The following is a 20,824-nucleotide window of genomic DNA, read 5'->3' as shown; positions in this document are numbered from 1 at the left end:
CCTCCAGTTTTATCCATGGTGATGCAAATTGCAACTTTCCTTTTTTAAGGAAAAGCCTAGTATTTTATTATACATATACCCCATGCTTTCTTTATGCACTCATGCATTGCATCCACATTACTAATACTACTGCAGTGAAGTAGAGATGTCTCTTCAACATACTGTTTGCATCTTTTGGATGTATACCCAGCATTAGAACTGCTGGATCATGTGGCAGTTTCATTTTTAATTCTTTAGGACCCCCGTGCTGTTTTTCTCGCTGGCTCTACTCATTTGCGTTCCCACCAGCAGTGTCCAGGTTCTCCCCCGTCTCCACTCATTACAAGCACTTTCTGTCTTTCATCTTTTTCAGTAGCAGTTCTGACAGGTGTGAGGTGACATCTCATGGTTCTCATTTGCTTTTCTATGATAATTAATGTTGTTAAGTATCTTTTCATGGACTTTTTTTTTTTTTTTGTGGTACTGGGGATTGAACTCAGGGTTTTCACACTGAACTGTACCCCCAGCTCATGCATTCATTTATTATTTATTTATTTTTGAGATAGGATCTCACTGAGTCACTAAGTTGCCTAGGCTGGGCTCAAACTTGCAATCCTCCTGCCGCAGACTCCTAGAGTGCTGGGATTGCAGACGTGTACCACCATGCCCAGCTTCTATTGATTGTTTGTCATCTTCTAAGAAATGTCTACTCAGATCTTTTACCTGTTTTTTTAAATTGTAATTTTCTAACAATTGAGTTTCGTTTCTTATTAGTATATGAAAAAAATTTTCACAACCAAATAATAGGAGAATAACAATAGTTATTATACTGTGTATAATTATCTCCAAAGTAGTTACTCAGTACAAGGTATTTTGGATATTAACCCATGATCAGATATATGGTTTGCAAATACTTTCTTCTATTCCACAGGTTTTTTTTTTCCTTTACTGTGTTTCTTTGCTATGCACAAGCTTTCACTTTGACATATTCTCATTTATCTTCCTTTGCTTTTGTTGCCTGAGCTTTCAGAGTCACATTCAAAAAGCTGATGCCAATATTATAGAGCTTTTCTTGTACGTTTTCTTTTAGTAGATTTACAGTTGCAAGTCTTACATTGAAATTTCTTATCCATGTCAGGTTGATTTTGTGTCTGGTGCAAGATAAGGATGTAGTTTCATTCTCCATGCAGAAACGCCAGTAACTGAAGAGCCTGCCCTTTCCCCTTGTATGACTTTACTATTTTGTTGAAAATCAGTTGGCCATAATTATGTGAACTTATTTCTGCACCCTGTGTTCTGTTCCATTGGTCTCTGTGTCTGTTTTTATGCCAGTGTTATGCAGTTTTGATAATTACAGCTTTGTAGTTGGTTTTGAAACCAGGTTGTGTGACACCCCTGGCATTGTTCTTTTTGTCAAGGATGTTTGGTGTGAGTGCATGATTTATAAGAGGAAAATGTTAGAAGCAAATTCACCATTCAGCAACAGCAATATACTGTACTTAAATAGTATACTGAGGTGGGGGTATAATCTAGGGTAGCATGGCTAACATGTGCAAGGTCCTGGGTTTGATCCCTAATGCTAAAATGGATGGAGAGAAAAGAGGGAGGGAGGGTGTATTTGGTTAGTGGAATTACGGGTGATTTTTTTCTCTTTTCTGTTTATCAAATTTGGTAGTTGGATTCTGTTTCCTTAACAAGGGGATGGGACGAATAAGCCATGATTAAGCCAGGGAGGGCACTTGGGTTCTCAGCACGCCGGATGCAGGTTTTATAGATGCCGCCTGCTCTGCTCTTTGCAAACTGAATTTGCTTTCACTCTCTGTCTTCATCAGTGACCGCCAGCACTGAGCCTCCTGGCATCTGGGGCCTGGAATCTGGGTCTCTGACCACTTGTGGGGGGCTCTCCCCTTGGTTCTCCTCTGGAGTCTCAGCTGAGTGCTGGGGAGGGAGGAGGTCAGGACAGACACAGAAAGAGGGAGGGAGAAAGAAAGAGGGAATAAAGACCCGGAAGCCGTAGGAAGGGGATGTGGCAAGGTAAATATTGGCCAGATGGTTTAGCCTTTGTTCAGAGACCCAGTTTATGGGAGCAAAGGTTGAGAAACATGAGCCGCTGTGAACACAGAGCATAGGCGCTCACTGCCTCTTTCTAACAGGCCCAGACCCGGCGTAAGGCCAGGCTGAGCCAGGTGGCACTCATCTCATCCCTGAGGAGTTGCCTGTGCTTGAGCGGCCTCTGCTGCAGCGAGGTGGGCTTCAGAACATGGACACTCCCTGCACAGGATGGAGCCACGGCTCTTGCTCTTACCTCTCCTGGACCCATCCTGCCGGCTCCTTCCTCAGGACCCCAGGGCTGCTGATTGGGGACCTGGGGCTCAGCCTGTGAGAGTGGAACCCCGGGCGGGGCCAGAGCTCTCCCTTCTCACATGTGGACCAACAAAACTGAAAGCCTCGTTCTGGAGTTTGGGGGCCGCAGGAGTCTTGTGAACTAAATGGCATCAGTGTGTGTGCTGGTGTGTACCGTGTGTGTGATTTTGGAAGACTTCACGTATGTGGGAAAACCACCTGCAACGTGAATACAAGGGAATGTTCCTTTCTCCGTATTATTTTCTCCATTCTCCTAAATATTTGCAAAAGTGTGTGTGTGTGTGTGTGTGTGTGTGTGTGGTTGGGGGGAGGAGAGAAGAGGAGAGACAACCAATGCAAGCATCCTGTGCCCCTGGAATTAGTCGTTCAGCATTTTTCGGGGGTGACACCACTGTAACCTTCAAAATAAGAGCTCTGGGTTCTAACTCTGGCTTACCCAATAGCCCACTTGTCTTTAGGAAGTACCCTTGCCTTTTATTTTTTCCAGCTCCTCTACCCAAACCTGTGTCCTTCCCCCATGGTGGCAGAGAGGCCTCCAGAAGGGCCCTGAGGCCCACCACAGTGCGTGGAGGCAGCGTGCTGTCCCCCAGGGCCCTGCGTGGCCCAGCCTCCCCTCCCCACAGCCCCTGCTGGCTTCTCTCTTCCCCTGGTTACAGAACACTGAGCAGCACACCCAGGCCTGCTGTGTCCCGAGTCACTGCCAGGAGCTGTGGGTGCAGGGCACACCTGGCCCTGCAGTGGCAGGGCTTCCCGGTGCTCTGAGTCTTTGTGCCATCCCAGGCCAGGGAAGAGGCCCTGTGAGTGTGGGTGAGGAGCCGAGAAGGCAAGTCTGGCCCAGTGACTGGAAAGGAGATCCCTCTGGAGACAGGTCCATGCAGCAGAGCTGGTTCATCCCTGGGGCGTGAGTAGGGCCAGCTTTGCAGAAGGAGTGGGTGAAGGAGAGGAGATCGCTGAGACCCTGCTGCACATCCAGGTGTGCCTGCTCCTACTGTTATCTGCAAAACTGCATGCTGGTGTTTCATACAGTTCTGTTGAATGAAATATCTCGTTTCATACCTAAAGTGGTCCGGGAGGACGTAGACACTTTCAGCCTGATTGTAAAGGTCTGGAAGCAGTGGTCTGGAGAGGCTAACACACAGCAAACAAGAGCTCATATGTGGATCCTTGCCCAGGTTGTCCAGCTTAATTTTTACGTGCCTCTTCTGTATGCCACAACCAAGACATTTCTAGTTTTTGCAATATGTAGAGCTGAGAAGGTTAGTGTCATTAGTCAGGAATAAAGACAGTTTTTCACAATCTGTGGTTTTGGCCTTTCGTGAAGCACCCAAGGACATTTCCCCTCAGCAGTGGAACCGCTGCAAATGTGATTGAGTCTGCTTACGGGTCATTTGTTGTAGTTTGCCTTTGGCTCAGATCAAAATAGAAAATGTGCCGGAACATAGTGCTTCCTGTCTCTGCATGTTCTCGGCTTATTAGCAGTGTTCCATCTTCCTGTTCGGTCACTAACTGTGGGTAGATACCCACTGTCAGACCAGATCTCTGACGGCAAGCAAATATTTGACCCGCCTTCTTTTTAGCTGAAGACCCCCTGGGGCCCATCTCCAGGCTGGCGATTAGAGAGCTGGGACCTTTGCTCTGTCCTCTCTGACTATCAGGCCTGGGATTTCTGTTGCTAATTGGGGCCACACAAATGAATGAGGAAAAAGAAAACTCAAAGTTCAGATTGTTCCTTTGGCTCCATCTCTTTGGCTGGGACTGCCAAAGTGTCCAGTGTGACCCGAGAGTCTCAAAGAGCTGGTTGTGAGGTTGTCCAGTTGTAACAGGCTTTGTTGCCAGCCTTTGTCATCTGACCCTCCACTTCCACATTGGGTAGGACGGTTTGTGGAGTTGGTGTGTACCTTTGACATAGTTGACACTCTCCCGGGGCCAGACTTGGCCCGGATGTGCTGTGACTGGAAGCTCTTGGGGTTGGTGAGCGGTTGGTTATGGTCTTTCCTGCTCATAGTTTAGAACCTTTGAACCCCCGAGTTAGGGATGCTCTGTGCTTTGAACCCCCGAGTTAGGGATGCTCTGTGCTCTGCAGCACGCTGTGTGGAGACAGCAAGTATGAGGCCCTCAGGGTGAGGAGGAGGTGCGCTCTCTGTCACAAAGTTGAGTGAAAAGCCACTCGACACAGGAGTGCACCGAGCGCCAGGGAAAGGAGATGGTTCTGTTCTCCCTCGGCCTGGGAGGGAGCAGAAGACCAAGACCCAGGCAGTAGCAGCGTGCTGTGGATCCCACATAGTAAGCGCAGGCGTTGCATCACAGGAGGAGGACTTGGGAATGAACACTGGATCCTGGGGCAGCACTCGCTGTGTGGCTGCCAGCCTTTACACAAAGCACAACCAGCATGGCCATGAGACCAAAACCACTGTCTGCTTCAGCAGTGCCTCAGCCCCACCTGCACGCGTTTTCCTGGGCAGCTGGGGGTCCCCTGCCTGAACTCACTGGGTGTCTTGCAGGACCTGGAGCTATGCCTGTGAGTGGTTGGCTGAGCCCACCCGACCCTGAAGACAGGATCCAGCAGTGTGGAAACCTGCCCACTGGGATAGAAAGCAGAGGCTGGAACATTTGCTCATGGGGAAATATCTGAGCTCTCCCTGATTGCTTCCTCAGTGCCAGGAACCTGGTTGTGTCCTTCTCTTCCAGGCTGCAGAACTATTCAGGAGCGCTGGTAGGCACAAGCAGCCCATCCGCATGGAGGTGTAGACAATTGCTTCTGCAGGTTTGCTTGCCGCAGGGGCAAGAAAACATTCACTCATTCCATGCCCGGCATGGAGGCCCGCATGGTGCAACCAAACTTCAAACCTCAGGACACAGCAGTGAACAGGCAGAGGAGTCTCTGCCCCTGAGTAGTTGGCCCTTTCTTGGGACCTTTTATGGGGCTGAAGCTGCTGAGCAGACCGCTCCAGGTGGACTTAGGCAGTGACCCTCTGTGGAACTGATCCTCAGGATAGTTGCTGGATTTCCATTTAGGATGCATTCAGAGCAGTTTTCTGCTTGGAAGGAAGCCCAGGGACTTAAAGCTGCAGATGCAAATCAGGGGCACTCTTACGTTTGTGAAGGATCAGTGAGTTTGAGTTACGGTGGTGTGCTGGGGGCAGCTGAAGCCTTTGGCACTATATCCGGTTGCGCCTGGGTTCCTGTTGCTCCAGCAGGGGGCGTAACAGGAAGAGTAGTGCCCCAGTTGCTCCCTTGCTCACCACGGCTGCTACTTGCACGATCTTTCCCTCCGTGCTGGGTAGACTGGTCTGCTCACTCCGGGCCCTGCTCCAGGCTGCGAGGATGCCCTGTCCACCTCTCTTGCCACCCCACTGCTAATCCTTGTGCCATCAAGCCCAACTCTCTCTTCTTTTGCAAGGTTCCCTTTCCTGCCTTCTGCCCTGTCTCGCCTGCCAGCAGACCTGCCTCTTTCTGCCGGAGGGCTGCAGGATACCCTTTCTTCCTTCCTGGGCTGCCCACGGAGCTCCTGTTTCCTCTCTGTGGGAGGCTTCCGGAGTCCACTCTGTTCATCCAGCAGAGGAGCCCACTCCTGCCCACCTCTGGCTCATTTCACGCTCGTCATGTGTACCATTTTAGACATTAAACTGATGGGATATTTAATTCCCCATCAAAACAAAAGAGGAAAGCCCTTCTGGCCAGACCACCCTACCCCCTACCCCACATGTGTTTTTCCGCTTCTGTGCAGTGGACCATGGGAAGCAGCCCTGGCCATGTTCCCACTCTTCTCTCTCCCTATTCCCGGGGGAGCACAGAGCCACAGCCTCCTGGGACGCAGGGGGAACCAACCAGGCCTGCGCAAGCCTAGCCCATCTGCACGATGTCTGTTTACCGGTGCTGATAAAGGATCGTGTTGTACATAACCCGGAAAAAGTGGGAGCAGATGAAGCAGAGCTGACCTGGAGGGAATGTGAGTTCCTCTTCTGGAAGTCTGCAGCATCCCTAGGGCTGCTCATCCACTTGATTTCTCCTCCTCCTGCGCTTCAGGAGAGAGCTGTAGCAGAAAGCTCCATCCACATTGCTCCGAACGTTATGCTCACCAACTTGACCCTCACCAGTGGGTCACATAGTTTTGTAATCTGGTGAATTTTCATCCTTTGCAATGAAAAAAAAAAAACCTGTTTACATAGAGCAGTGTTATTTGTCGCCTACTAAGTGGGTCACACAGCCTTTCTTTGTTAGCTGGGGGCAGGGGCTGTCCCCAGTAAGACGCCTCGTGCACACCAGCCCCTTGCTTCCCCGCTCAGGAGATGCCCATCATGTCTCATCAGCATGACAACTGAGTATGTCCTCAGACATCACCAAGTGTTTCCTGGGGGCAGGAATCTCCCCTGGCTAAAGACCACATCCTTGGATGACTGTCAGGCAGCCTGTCCTTCATGTGAGAAATCAGGAGGTCAGGAGCTCACTTTTCTTTTTTACAGGGGCCCTAACAAAGTGTGTCAAATGCTTGTAAAAATACAAGCACTGTCATTTCCCCCTGAGTTTGTAGGAAGGCATGGCTCCTGTTGCCGCTGGCAGTAGCTGCCCTATGGCATGTGCAGAGGAGAGACCCCCAAGCTGGGGGACAGCAGAAGTACGCAGGGTGAGGCCTGCCTGGGCACTGCTGGCTTCCTCAGGGCTGTGCCTGCTGCACGGCAAGGCAAGGCCATCAGGCCTGCGGCACCAGGGAGCCAAAGATTAGCTCACCACGCATGTGTTTAAAATAGGTTAGGTTAAAAAATCATGCAGTACACATACGCAGCTTCTCTTGGTGTTTAATCATTACACTTTCCCTTCACCAGCAAGGCACTGGATCAGTGGCATTTTATGAAAACCATCCTCTTCCACCCTGAGGTCACAGGGAAACTTGTCACACCCATCTTGAATGTTCTACACATGGCTGGATCTTACAGACAGAGATAAGCAGTGCTTTAAGAAAGATTTCCCAACCGGTATGGAAACACGCACTCATAAACAGTGTGAGTGTGCTCTGTGGGGAAGCAACCCTACTGTTTTCCTTCTTTTGTTTTCCATATACAGAAATGTTCAACTTGAAATACTTTAAATGTTACCTTCAAAACCGAGTCTTTAAAAGTTGAAAGTAGCCCTTCACCATCACAGACATGGGCTGTTTCTCTATAGAGTGTTATGTTTGAACTTACCTTGCATTTTTAATTCAATTCAGTCAATGCTTGTAGGACACACATGATGTGCCAGGGACTGAAAATATAAGCAAAAACAAAAGTTGACCTGCCCTTAGTTGCCTAAGTTTAACGGTCATTACAGCATCATGTGAAAGAGAAAAGAAGGCCATAATCGATCCTTGGGGAGATTGGTCAGGCTTCCCGGAGGAAGGGGTCTCCCGGATGTGTTTCAAGAATGAATGGGAGCCCTAGAGTCACGGGAAGAGGGGATGCCCTCCCAGGCAGAGGTGACAACAATGCAAAGTCACAAAAGCTTAAAATTGTGTGATACACCTAGGAAACCCCAAAGGACTGGATGTCACAGAACTGTAAGAGAAGACATGGGGAATGACAAAGAAGCAAAGTTGTAAGGAGCCTGCTGTTTTTTGTTTGTTTGTTTGTTTGTTTGTTTGTTTTGGTACAGGGAATTGAACTCAGGACCTTGTGCTTGCCAGGCTGCCACTGAGCTATATCCCTGGCCCGAGCCTGCTTTTTTTTGATGAGGAGCTTAGACTCAATCATGGAGGTGTAAGGAGCTAGCAAAAGATTCATTTCAGGGGGCAATGTAAGATTTACATCAGATTTAGAAGTCTTTCATGGGTTGCTGTCAGTAGAAGGAGGAGGCAGCAGTCTGGAGTGGAGGTTGGACAGGGGGCTTGTTGACCTTCTGTCCCAAGGCAGCGGTCATGGGAGTGGAGTCAAAGAAACACTAATGAGGTGGACTGGGTAAGACTTGCTAGGAGGAGTGCCCAGGGTTCTGGCCCGTTGGGGTCCTTGGGAGAATAGAATATAATGACTTCAGTTTGGGGGAAGCCCGCAGTGAGATGCCCAGAAACACACTTTGTATGGGAAATAGGTTTCCATGTCATCCATGTCCTCTTGGTTGACAAAAACTGTAATATGCAATCCTTTAGGGCATGTGGATGGAGACAAGAGAGGCGAGCTGAAGAAGGAATTCTAAGGGTAGAGCTGGGTGGGGAATGGTCAGAAAAAAAGAACCAGGAATGGTTTCACAGCAAGAGAAAGCAAGTACCAAGCCATCAGTTCACCAAAGGACTCAGAGCTGTCCCCTGGGCCTGGCAGACAAGGTCGTTGATGTCACCATCTTTGTCTGCTTTCATCTTGGGGTTTGTAGGGCCCATCTGAATTCCATTTAACCCACTGAAACTTCCCTATAAAGTCTGTGTACAAACTAAGGTCAAAAAAGTGACTGTCTTCATCAGAATCTAGCCCATACTGCAAAATGGTTTGGGAAGAGATTATGGCCTTGGGTGTTTGCTTTAACCAGATCTTGTTTGTCAACCAACAGGCCAAGAATGGTTTGTTGTGGCCGCAGTGGAAAAACTAAACTCCAGATAGCTCATGGAGTGCATATTCCAAACAGCAACTTCAACAAGCGCACCACCACTGCAGCGCAGGGAGGAAGGAACCTGTCCTGAGGTGCCAGCGCAAGGCAGGCATGGACTCTTCCTGGCCAGATTCTCTCTGCTTTTAGCTGAGAAAAATGTCAAATCAGATGGCTCTGACCTAGCATCTCCTCCCGCAGGGCAAAAATGTGTAATTCATCTACAGATAAGAGCGAGACATAAAATACTGGCTTTCTTAAGATTTTGCAAAGTTTAGGTGTTTCTATTATGAAAAGTGATCTAAATAAATGAAATGGTAATTTCATTCTTTATTCTATAAACCCTGTACAAATGAAGTCTATAAATACCTTCAATGGACCTATTCCTGTTTGGTGCTAACCAAAAATCTTCAGGAGAATGACACTACATGAAATAATGGCTTAAAGGAATCCTATGATGTGTGCTGTTGTTAAGTGACTAAACAATTTTTTAAAAAGTGATAATCACCTAGGAGACAGTCTTTATGAGTCTTCGTTTTAGGGTGGTCGAACAGGGACATTTTGACCAGGAGATAGTGTTCAAATTCCCTTGTCAACCACTAGGGGGTGCTCCCAGGGGTAGTGATGTCTAAATGATTAACCAATGGGAATTAAAACGCTGTGTTTAGTTAGCAATCAACTGTCCTCAAAGATGGCTCATTTTCCCAGGCTAATAAAAGTGAGCTTTATCATGATATGGAAACTGTGCTGCTAATACTATCTCCTTTAATTTCCAATCACTTAGAAGTCTAACTAGAAATGGCATTGGGAATAGTATGCAACTGTTAAAGGTCATGGTCTTGATGATTAGTTATTTCATCAGATGTTATATGATAAAATAGAAAAAACAGAAAGATATGTTTTTCTTTTCTCTTTTTCCTTCAAACATGCTGTAGCGCAGTGGTCCTTTGTTGGCATCAGGGACTGTTTCATGGAAGACAGTTTTTCCACAGATGGGAGGATGGTTTGGGGATAATTCAGAGGAGCGCCCAGCCTAGGTCCCTCATATATCCAGCTCACAGCAGGGCTCACACTACATGAGACTCTAATGTTGCTGCTGACCGGACAGGAGGCACTGCTGCAAACAAAGACCACGCTTCCCACACTCTGCCACTTACCTTCCACTGTGCAGCCTGGTTCCTAGTGGGCCAGGACTGGCACCAGTCTTTAGGGTGTGAAGTATAACTTAGTCCTTATAGGGAATTTAAATCTAGTTGAAATTACCTTGTGAATTGCTTATCTACTCTCAACTCTCCAGTTCTTCAGGAGCTAAAGGCCACGCGTAGTTTGTTTCTCTTCCCATGTAGGCTTTTGTTTCTGGTTGTCAGGTTTACGTGTGAATTATTTTCATTGAAAACAAATTTTTCCATTCAGTTTTACTATATAATTACATTGAACTATGGACAGCTAAGCACTCTAACAAACAGAAATCTCAAAACTATATAGAAGGAGAAGTAGCGGCATCAGCAGACCTAGTCCTTACTTACTTCTCCCACAAACTGTTCTAACTGTGGGCAAGTGCTTCCTTTCTTTGTCCTCTGCTTGCATAAAACGGTTGAGTAGAACTAATCTAGACAGTTTGTTTAAACTTTTCTAAAGTTCTAGTTTAAATCTGATGAGGAAACAGAGGTGCTGTCCTGCTGTATTAGTTCTGTAAGCATTCACTAATCCTACCATGACCCAGACACAATGCTTGGTGCTGTTAAAGATACTGTACATTGCTCAGTACCCTTGCTTTGACTTTGAAGACTTTAGGTCCTCCAAAGAATAAGACCAGATGCCTAAATCTAGCCCAGCACAGAGATGCTGGGGAAGATGTGTGTGGAACAGAGACTCCAAAGGAGGTACTAGGTACTCACAGGAAGGGAGGACTGTGCTCTGTCCTTGATCGTGTTTACTGTTTGCACATGTTTACTGTGTAGTGGATGCTTGACAATGTGTTAAAGTCTAGTCATGTCCACAGTCTGGTATAAATGCCCATCAGGCTCCTTGGTTCTGTTTTTAAATAACAGATGATGATAACGCATCCAGGAAAGCACTTGCTCTTTGAAAAGAACTGTGCGCTCCTCCAGGTCTGCACTGCAAGTTCCTAAGGCTTAGTTATATTGAAGCCATACCTCACCTTCCCAAGACAGGTCTCTGTACTCAGACAGGATGCGTCTTGCCCCAGGGCCTCACAGAGGGGTTGCTAGGTGACCGAATTAACTTCTGACATCTTCTGGGCTGTGCAGAATAATAAGCTTTTAAAAAATGAAGCCATTATCCACACTCTCTCATTGTTTCTTCCTGAAGCCTTTGTAAGCATTCTTAATGTGGTTACATTCAAGTGGTTTGCAGTTGAGTCGTGGTGCAATCAGATTTCCTCACAGGGTGCTTTTCCACTGTGACCTCCTTGACGTCAGTCACTGCTTCCTGTTGATCTGAGCTCCCCGTTCACCCTGTAGACAACTTTGGCAAAGAAAAATAAGAAAGCGGGGACAATTAGGAGAAATTCAGCACAATGCTGTCAGTTACTGGAGACTTCCTTCTTCTTGCCCACAGCTGCTGGTAGCGCACAACTTTTCATGGGGGAGGGGACTGTTACTTAGAAACATTCCACAGCAGTTCTTAGAATTTGGGTAGACAAGTATAGACTTGGCTGTCAGTGCAGCATTGCCTTAAACCAGTAGCTAAATTATTCATAGCTATGTTACTTCTGTTCTATGAATTGTAGTCCCAAAAGTAATCTCCATCCCCACTATAATCCTGAGTGTTGTGACTGTCTCTTACTGTCGTGGTTTCCAAAAGGGAACATCTTCAGAGGAACTTCACATCTGTAAGTTATAAGGACTATGGATTCTTGTTTTAAGCAGAAAAACCTTTCTCAGTCTGGTTGTGAGTCAACCTTATGATGGTGAGAAAGGCTACTAGAAAGTCCCGCAGTGCTACGTTGCAGTCCACAGAGGACAACCTTTGCTTTACAATAATAGTAATAATAAGCTTATGAAGCTCTTGGAGAATATGAATTATCATTCAGTATTCCAGAATCAGAAAACTTACTGGTACTGAGACCTTGGTTAATGTGCTCTGGTCACCTGGTTCTGTGATGCTTTGCTTAGCGATCACCTCTTGGAAAGCAAAGCTCTTTCTAAGACCAATTCCACATGACACCAGCTGGCAGTGCTCCTGTGCTGTGGCCGCTGGCCCACGAGTGCCTCCGTCTCCTCGGACCCTCTCGATTTCTGTTTCACACGGAGCTGGGAAGCTGTTGCCCTGCGGAGTCAGCTCCCGCTTTATTGCTCTTTACATGTGCTGTGCACACCTCCGCCAGTCCGGGGGTTTCCCGGGGAGGTACTATCTCTGCATCTTCTGCCATGGCACATTGCTGCATGTGGGCCAAAGCTGCAGCCGAGCGACCTTCCTGTATCTGGTGCAGCTGGCTGGACAACTGTGGCCACTGAAGCCACAGCGCAAGTGGCCGTGATGATGAGGATAATTATGATAATAGTTGCCAACATATTTTGAGCACTGACTGGGTTCCAGGCACTCTTCACAACTATGGCTTACCTTGCTTAGTCCACAGGAGCCTGGGACTGCGGTCGTCTTAGCCCCATTTTGCAGATGTGAGTTTTGAGTGTGAGAAAATAAAGTGCAGCAGGAGCTGCTTCTGCTTCTGAGCATCTTTGCTGCAGAGTTCAGACTTCGTCCTGCCCTGTGCTCCTTGTAGTTGGAGGAGGGACTTTGGCGCTTGTTACAGGACATAGAGATTGAACTCTGGCCTCCTCAGAGTATTACCAATCACTTCTTTTCCAGGCTGGACAGGGTGCAAGACTTTTTGTTTCTGGTTAATCCTCACATGATCATTGTTGTATTGTTATCCTCAATTTATAAGTGAGGAAAGTTCTAAACCATTCGAAATTGGTGTGTGGTTACAACCACTATTACTCTTTATCATTTTGTTCTGAAACCCTGTATCATTCTTACTGTTTTTGCTTTGTTTTGTTGTCTATGTTGTTGGCATTTTGCTATTGTTCTTTTTTTTCAATTCTCTTTAAAATTAAAAAAAAAAAAAAGAATTTCCTGGTAACAAAGAAAAAAAACCTACCTACGCCTGAGAGATGGAGAGGGAATAAAAATAAAGATTTGCAGGTGTAAGAGGTATCTCACAGAACCCAAGGGCAGAAATGGGCCAGGACGCTTAGTGGGATCTCAAGCTGAAAAGACTTGAGGAACTCAGGTGGTTTCTCCTCATCTCGCTCACCTTCCCCGACGACCTGTTTCTGACTGACTTTATGTTTCTCCACACGTCTTCTCTATCCATCCACTTACTCATCTATCTGTCCATATATCCATCTGTCTGTCCACCCGTCTGTCCATCCATCCAGACTTCCACCGCTCCATTATACCAAGGTGTATCCTGTGTTCCCACCATAAAGGCACCTCAGCTTCCTTATTCAGATTGCCTCTGTTCTTGTACACAGCCAAACTAATTGAAACTGTTTCTCTCAGAGCTTCCTGGGAAAACAATTCCAGAAGGCCGGCTTGATTCAGCTGTGCACGAGAGGCCTGGTGTTGACCACATGAGCAGTCTGGGCAATTCTCTGAGACGATCACCGTGCTCTGAACAGATAGCTCCACGGGTGTCAGCTACAGTCACCCGCTGGGGTCTCATCCCGTGACTCTGCAGTCACCCTCCTTAGCTAGAGTCACCTTGTAGCTCCTGCTGCCTTGGCCTGGTACATGCATCTACCCAGGGCCATGGTCTCTAACTTTCCTTCACACACTGTGTGTCAGTTTCAGCTGCTAAGACCAATCCGAAATGCAGTTTTAAGGAATGCCCACTACCAGCAACTGCTGTCAGTCCAAAGGATATTTTTATCCTCTTTGGCCTGGGAAAGTAACCATCTTGGTCTGAGAGCCAAGTGGTCTGAGAGCCAGGGCAGAGAGCTGGCCCAGGCTGTGGCAGGTTTATGGAAGCAGGGCAGGCACTGGCAGGGATTCTGTTACTACCAGGCACCCGCCCTGCTGACCTCTGTGCCCGTAACCCACACTGGGCGGGCATGGGGACAAAGGGATTTCTGAGTTGGTTTTATTCCTCCAGGTGTTCATCACCCAGTATTAATGACTTGGACTTGTGGCTAGTTGAGTCAGAGACAAAAGAGGAGCAAGGGATAGACAGAGGGCTTGGTCATTTGGCTTTAGAACTGAGGTTAAACCTGTCTCTTGGACCTCAGGTTTCTTACCACACAAGTTAGGGCAGCTTTGCCTTAGAGAAGCCAAAAGCCTCAGCTGAAGCCAGGCAGATGTTTAGGCTGAGTTTTTAGGAGACTGGACTTTAGAAAACCAAAATTGCTACATGCCCAGCTGTAAGTACAGAAAGAGTCACCCCTGTTGTCTGCAGAGGGTGGGATTTGAAAAGTCTTCCCTCCCTAGAAGTGACTCACAGCAACCTTAATCCGCCATGCAGCACCTCCCTAATGCAGGATTCCCAAAAAACGCTTCATCCAGTTGCTTCACAGTGGGATATGTGAAGCCTGATCTGGCGTTGGGCAAGTCATTGGTGATGCCAGTTCAGAAATAGCACAGGTGGTGAGTGCGGCTATAGGTGAGAGGTTGTCTTCTGCCTACTCTTTGAACTTTGAACTAGGTCTGCGCTCTGTAAAAAGCATTCGCTGCATGTGAAAGGTTTCCTGTAGGTTGGCACAGTTAATTCCAAAGGAGTACAATTTCCATGGAGAGCTCTGTTTTCATGGCCAGTGTTGTTCTGTCATATGCGGCATGTCTTTTTCAAGCCAAACCCCAGAGCCGCCACCTGTTTCACCGCAGGCACTGGGCTTAAAATTCTGATGGAGACCAGTAGGTGAGTGATCCTGGTTATTAATAGGAATGGAGGCCCTGCGAGTCTCAGCTGGGGGTGACCTGGGGTGGGGTCAGAGAAAACACCCTCACTAGCATTTTGCTTTTTCTACAAACATTTGATTATGGAAATAGCAGTTAGAGAGCAGTGAGGGAGGCCTCACACTTAGCCTTGCATCATCTCTCTCTGCGGTCCCCACACGCTGCATGACACCTCGTGCTTCCCCTGTTCTATCTTCTTAACACCCCTCCTTCAGGCCCCGCTCCAGATGCCCTTGGTGTGCTCCTCATCAGGGCTGGAATTGGCTCTTCTCGGAAGCTTCTTCAGAATTCCACCCCAGCCTCCAAGCTCTTCAGGTGCCCTGCCAAGTCCCTGTGACACCCTCGGAACCCCTCTGCTGCCCTTGCCTCCTGCAGCTCAGCTGTCTTTGTGTTTGCAAGCAGAAGTGGGCTCTCCTCCACCTTAGGGTTCTTGGGCCCCAGCCGGGGCCTGGCATAGAGTGTGTACCCAGTCTACACTAGATCCCATGGAGCCTGTGTGCCAGAGCCTAGGTCCTTGGAGCTCCTGGGATCCAAACCAGAGCCAGTTTCTTCTCACTCTTGATGCTGTTCCAGCAAGCCTGATGTCCTAGTTACCTCAGACAGCGGAAGGACCCTTAGGAGAGAAGGGTGGGCTGCCTGTGTTCCTTACCAATGGACAGGAGCATATGAGGCTCCCTTTTTCTGTACTTGCTTACTAATTTGGATTGCTTGAATAATTTCTCTCGAAGGTAGCTTTAAAAACCACATTTCCCCCAGTATCTTACCTTCGGTAAGAAAAATGTAGAGGAAGCTCATGTGATGTTAGCTTGCTTCTGATAGTAAGAAGGACCTTGAGAGATACTGAAAAGAATAAAGAAAATAAATGTCACCCCAGATCTCACAACCTGTGCCAGATTCTGTATGCTAATGCTGATCTCCGCCACTGTGTGAGGCCGTGTGTGTGTTCTTGGCCTTTGTGTGCGTATCTGTGTGTTTGGTTGCAATTGAAGTCATTCTGTACGTTCACATTTGTGATCTTTTTTAACTGAAAACATCTTTCTTGAGCTACACCACCCGCAGTAGCACTACTGTGTATTGCACGTTCAGTAGGAGGACTCGATACCCTACTAGGTGAAACTTTTTCCTGGTGATGGACTCCCACTGCATGATAAGGGGATCTTCTTTTCTAAACACTGGCGATCCTTGTCATTTACCTCCTCCTCTGCAGCAGTAATCTCGGAGAAGTTACTGACAAATCTTTTCCCCTCCTGCAGCAGACATTTAAAAATAAGATGACTAAGAGTGCAGGTAAATGAGAATTTCCTTGTAGCAAAAAACATCTTGCTACTTCATACATGCATTTTTATATTTCTGCCTTGTGGCATTAATCGAGGTCTTCGATAGGACAGACCATTGCTCTTAATCAAATATTCATTGTGTCTTAGCCAGCTTTTTTCCCCTCCTGCCTGCTTCGAGGCTTGATTGTAGCCCTAGGGCTGTGAAGTGCGCCCTCCCTTCAAGGTGGAAAGGAGACTCAGAAAGGACATGGGAATGACTGAAGTGTATGATCCCTTCTCCTGTAGTTGTGCAGCAGAGGAGTGTGTGTGTGTGTATGTGTGCACACGTGTGGACACACAGGGCCTTATCTCTTTGATGCCTACTACTTTAAAAACTCATGCCAAGGACAATAATTTTGGGAGCCTAGGGATAGCCATTTACCTACTGACCTAGTTCCGGTAGTAATCAGGTTTTCAGAGCAACGGAAACTCACGTGGTTGCCAGTCACATCCGTGAGAAGGCTAACAAGCTGGTTAACAGCAACATGTAAGGCTGACCCCCTAGCCGAGGGATACTTCCGGGTGGATTTCCCCCCTCAGTCTTCCTCAGCTCCCCTGCAGCCGCCGCCACCACTCCAGATGAACACCACGTCAGCACAGAAACTTCCTGTGCAGATGGCGCTCGGGAAGTGCCTGCAGCACGTGCCTGCCCTGCGCCCCACCCTTGGCTAACCTGCTCCTGCCACCTAGGCCTTCCTGTGGAGAAAACAACATAGCCATTGCTCACCGGAGCGCTCCCCACCCAATTCTGCTCTCCCGCTTCCAGTCACACTCCAGTGAGGGCCCCGCTGGGGCAGAGGGCTCGCTGTACTTAGCTTGCCTGCCATCTGCCTTGCATTGGTGAGCCTGAGGACTTAGTTGTGTTATTGGTGGTGGTTTCTGTTTTTGTGAATCTTGCCATTCCCCCTCCACCCTTAAGTTCATGTTTCTTGTTAGTAGAGGGAGATGTACTTAATAAGTACAGAAGACTGTTTCCCTTCTAATCAAGGGAATTACTTAAAATAGGGGCCTGGAGGTCACAAGTTGTACCGCTTTCTGATAGAGATCGGCACGATTGCCCCACTAACGCAGTGGGCGGTGAGCCACAGCACGCCCCGCTGCCTGCCACTGTTCCACTGTGAGTGTGGGGATGCAGACACTTAGAACCCAAATAGAGTTGGCTCTGCAGTGTGCAGCATGTGATTCAGTTCCGATTTCCCCAGAAGATGACCTCTGTACTCCTCCCCTGGAGAGGGCATCAGTGGCCTTGAATGGATGGCGCCCAGCTATGCGCCTTAACTCACAGGTCACTTGCTCGGAAACCTCAGCCAGCCCCCTGAGGTTTCCAGATGTTGCTGCGTCCTCCACTTTTCCTGTTGATCAGGATGTACAGATTTGCTTGTTCGTTGTAACTTGGTGGTGGTGTGTGTTATATACTGTGTTTCTTGTACCAGGCCTTGTATGGGTAGAAGTGCGTTAGCTTTGTGTCTGTGCTTCTGTCTGTCAGTTCCCCAGTTCCCAGTACCTCCTTCGCCATCGACTACCAGGGGACTTCATAAATGCTCCTGGCAGGGAGTGCAGACAGCTGTCAATCTTAAGAGATCCTTGCATCAAAACATTTTACCTTTACCTTAATGCAGTTACTTTTTAATTGCAACTTATACATTTTAGGCCATCTTACTTCCCACAGCACCTTATTCTACTACTGACACCGAGCCTAGGATATTGCTTTGGCAGCTGTTTTAAGAATCCAGTTCACCTGTGCATGAGCACGTCTCTGCAGGCGCAGCGACCTCCTGCTCCCTCCTGAGGGGTCAAGGGCCTTCCCGCTCTTCCCGCCATAGAGGCTGTTCCAAGGCGGCCATCACACTTCTGACTGCTGATAATCTAAGGGGTTTTTGCTTCTCTCTGTTCTGCCCGCTTGTGAGAACTAAAGTGCCTGTTGGGTATCCTTTCCTTTCTGTGAGTGACCTCACCTGCACAGATGAAGGCGTTTGCTTCTGGACTCCGGCTGCTGTCTCCCCTTACATGTGCATTAAGGAGAGCTAGGACCAGAACCAGAAGTGCCTGATGCCCTCCTATTTGTGACTGATGGGGAAATTCAAGGCTGCGTGGAATTGCGTGGATCCAGATGTCACTCTTCCCCTGAGGGATCCCCAGTCCCATCTGTGCTCCCTGACCCACTTTTCACAGAATCCCTCCTTTGAAAAGCCCTCCTCCCCTGGCCTCATCCCAAGGCAACACCATGCTAACTGAGCCTGAGGCTGATTGCTACTCTGCATGTTTGCATCCAGGACCGCCTGTTTTTTGTGATGGAGTTTGTGAATGGAGGTGACTTGATGTTCCACATCCAGAAGTCCCGCCGTTTCGATGAAGCACGAGCTCGTTTCTATGCTGCAGAGATCATCTCGGCGCTCATGTTCCTCCATGAGAAGGGAATCATTTACCGGTGAGTTTTGGTTTGTACTTCCCCCTCCTTTAACTCATTCCCATCCTTCCATCTTTCATAATAATCAACTGAAGTCTTTTTGGAACTCCATTGACAAAGGTCTAAATGGGCTTTAGAATAAATGCCTCCCAAGTAAAACTGCCCCATTAGGTATTGATAAAGTAGAGAGGCTCAGAAGGGATTATACATGAGTTCATTCCACCAGTGTTGGCTCAAGGCTTCTTATAACCAAGCCCTGCAAGGTACTAATCACATCACTGTGGTCTTCTTTCCATTTTAACGTTTTGAATGGGCTGGTCAGCCTGGATCTGTTCCATTTTAAGAATCCAAGCTTAGATGGACAGTGTGGCTCACGGTTGCTGAGTTGCTATAATTGTGGTCCAATGGGATGGGCTTGCCACTGACCATGGAGCAGTGCCTGGCTTGATTATATTTCTCACTTGCAGCCCCCTCCCAAATAGCATTAGATTCCATTTCATGTCGCTCAGTCTTTGATCACGGAATACCATAACTTGAACACACGCAGATCTGATTGATGATAGAACTTGGTGTGTATCAAATGAAACTTTAGTCAGAGAGAAGGTTGAGGAGGGTGAGAAGTAAAGTAATGAATGTTAGGTGGTTTTTATTCTTAAAGTATTCTCTGTTCATGTTGTCAATATCTTTCTGCTCTTTTATTTTTCAGTACTAAGGGCTTTCACACTAAGCTACCTACCCAGCCCTTTCTTTAATTTTTTATTTAGGATCTTGCTAAATTGCTCAGGCTGGGCTCAAACTTGCAATCTTTCTGCCTCAGCCTCCCAGAGTTCTGGAATTAAGCATGAACCACCAAACCTGACTATCTTTCTGTTTTCTAAATCACATTATAATGCAGTTGCCACCTAAAGTCTTTTTTTTTCTCTTGTGCTGCAGTTGTTGTTTTCCTTTGACAAAAATTCTTTTGTATTTAACATTTGCTGCAGTAATAATTCCTGATTAAAATGTGCTATTGGTTAGCCTGACTAAGTGCTGTTCCTTTTATGAGCTCATAGCAGTGTTGCTATCCTTATCAAAGTGTAAGAGAGTTTTAGAAATTGAATATTCTTAACTACTCAGCAAGTCAACGTAGGAAGGAAGTAGGTAGTGAGACTGGTAAAGATGATGCCAGAAAAGAATGAGGAATCTAAGGAGGTATACCAGGTACCCCACAAAGCAGAGCCCCCAAATCTTAGCTAGATGTAGTCCTGCAGTCACAGACCCAAGACTGTGAGGTACAGAGGGCTGCAGAGCTGGCAGCCAGGCCTGCAAGCGGCAGAGGAAGTGTCTGCTTGCAGATCGGTAGTAGTTCGCTCACTGAGTCATGGGGCTGCCGCAAGTGACTTCAGGTGTCTGTGAGTTTTCTGGCACAGGATGTGGTGTTCCCCTGGTGGCTCTGTTGAAGGCTTTCCCCTCCCTCTGCTCTCTGCCCAGCATGTGATTTGTGGTGGAGTTAAGTGTTAAAAGTCCCTGTCCATAGTAGTGGTCTGCTCAGGGCGGCACGTCCACTGTGCATTCACCTCGCCCTGGCTTACCCATTCCTCTCTGCTCCGCTTACCCAGAAGAAAGCTTCTCCACATTACATTTTTAAGAATAATGACATCCTTACTTCATAGGGACTTCTACTGTAAATCAATGTAATAATATTATCAACAACAAGAGCTAAACCAACATTTGCCTCTATTTCTCCCATAATCCTCCTAACAGTGTTATTATAGGGCAACAGCATTATTCACTTTGTTTGGATGGGTAATTAAGGCTTAGGAAGGCTTCATTAATAACCATGCTGCAAGCTGGAATTCTGTAAAGCCAGAATTGAAACCATGCTTTTAACCACTGAGATACCCTGGCTTCTTGGGAGACACTTGCAGAGGGACTCTACCATGGGGAGCTGGCTTGTTAGTCCCCTCTCAGGGAGAGGACAGCTTGACCTCAGGAAAATGAGGCACAATGGGGGAGAGCAGCGAGGCCTGACTCAGGTTCCATGGCTGCTTGCCGTGCTCACCTGGTGCAAGGCTGCAAGCTTGCTTCCCCCCACGTGTGTCCCTGCGTCTGGGTTCCCTGGTTGCATTTGTCTTGTGCTGCAGAGAGTGCAGCTGTAAGTGCTGTCATTTCTGGTGAAGCAGTGTCAACCCATGTCTTGAAGCTTTATTTCAGTTCATGGTATCTGTGGTTCAGTTCTGAGAAATGATTTTAATTTACTCTTGGACTTGAACACCATGTTCAGGCTCCAACTGATATGGCTGACTTTGAAGTG

General features: G+C 47.6%; 1 protein-coding gene and 1 long non-coding RNA gene across 2 annotated transcripts in view; one reads left to right on the top strand and one right to left on the bottom strand.

Moving 5' to 3' along the window:
• Positions 1-20,824, top strand: part of Prkch (protein kinase C, eta) — a gene marked incomplete at its 5' end in the record, with an annotated part of 215,124 nt that overhangs the window by 139,133 nt on the left and 55,167 nt on the right. The window contains 1 exon segment of the mRNA XM_005399165.2: positions 18,398-18,552. Within this exon segment, the coding sequence (XP_005399222.1) occupies positions 18,398-18,552 (155 nt within the window).
• On the bottom strand, positions 912-16,696 carry LOC106150162. Its single transcript, XR_001236809.1, has 4 exons — positions 16,559-16,696; positions 15,573-15,648; positions 11,054-11,379; positions 912-6,477 (listed from the first exon to the last, which is right to left on the bottom strand). It is a non-coding gene; the product is annotated as an uncharacterized LOC106150162 (long non-coding RNA).

This window comes from Chinchilla lanigera, unplaced genomic scaffold (assembly GCF_000276665.1).
Source record: "Chinchilla lanigera isolate Chin_1 unplaced genomic scaffold, ChiLan1.0 scaffold00065, whole genome shotgun sequence".
Taxonomy (NCBI): domain Eukaryota; kingdom Metazoa; phylum Chordata; class Mammalia; order Rodentia; family Chinchillidae; genus Chinchilla; species Chinchilla lanigera.
Note: the sequence above shows the minus strand (reverse complement) of the source record. Positions and strands in the feature narration are given on the sequence as shown.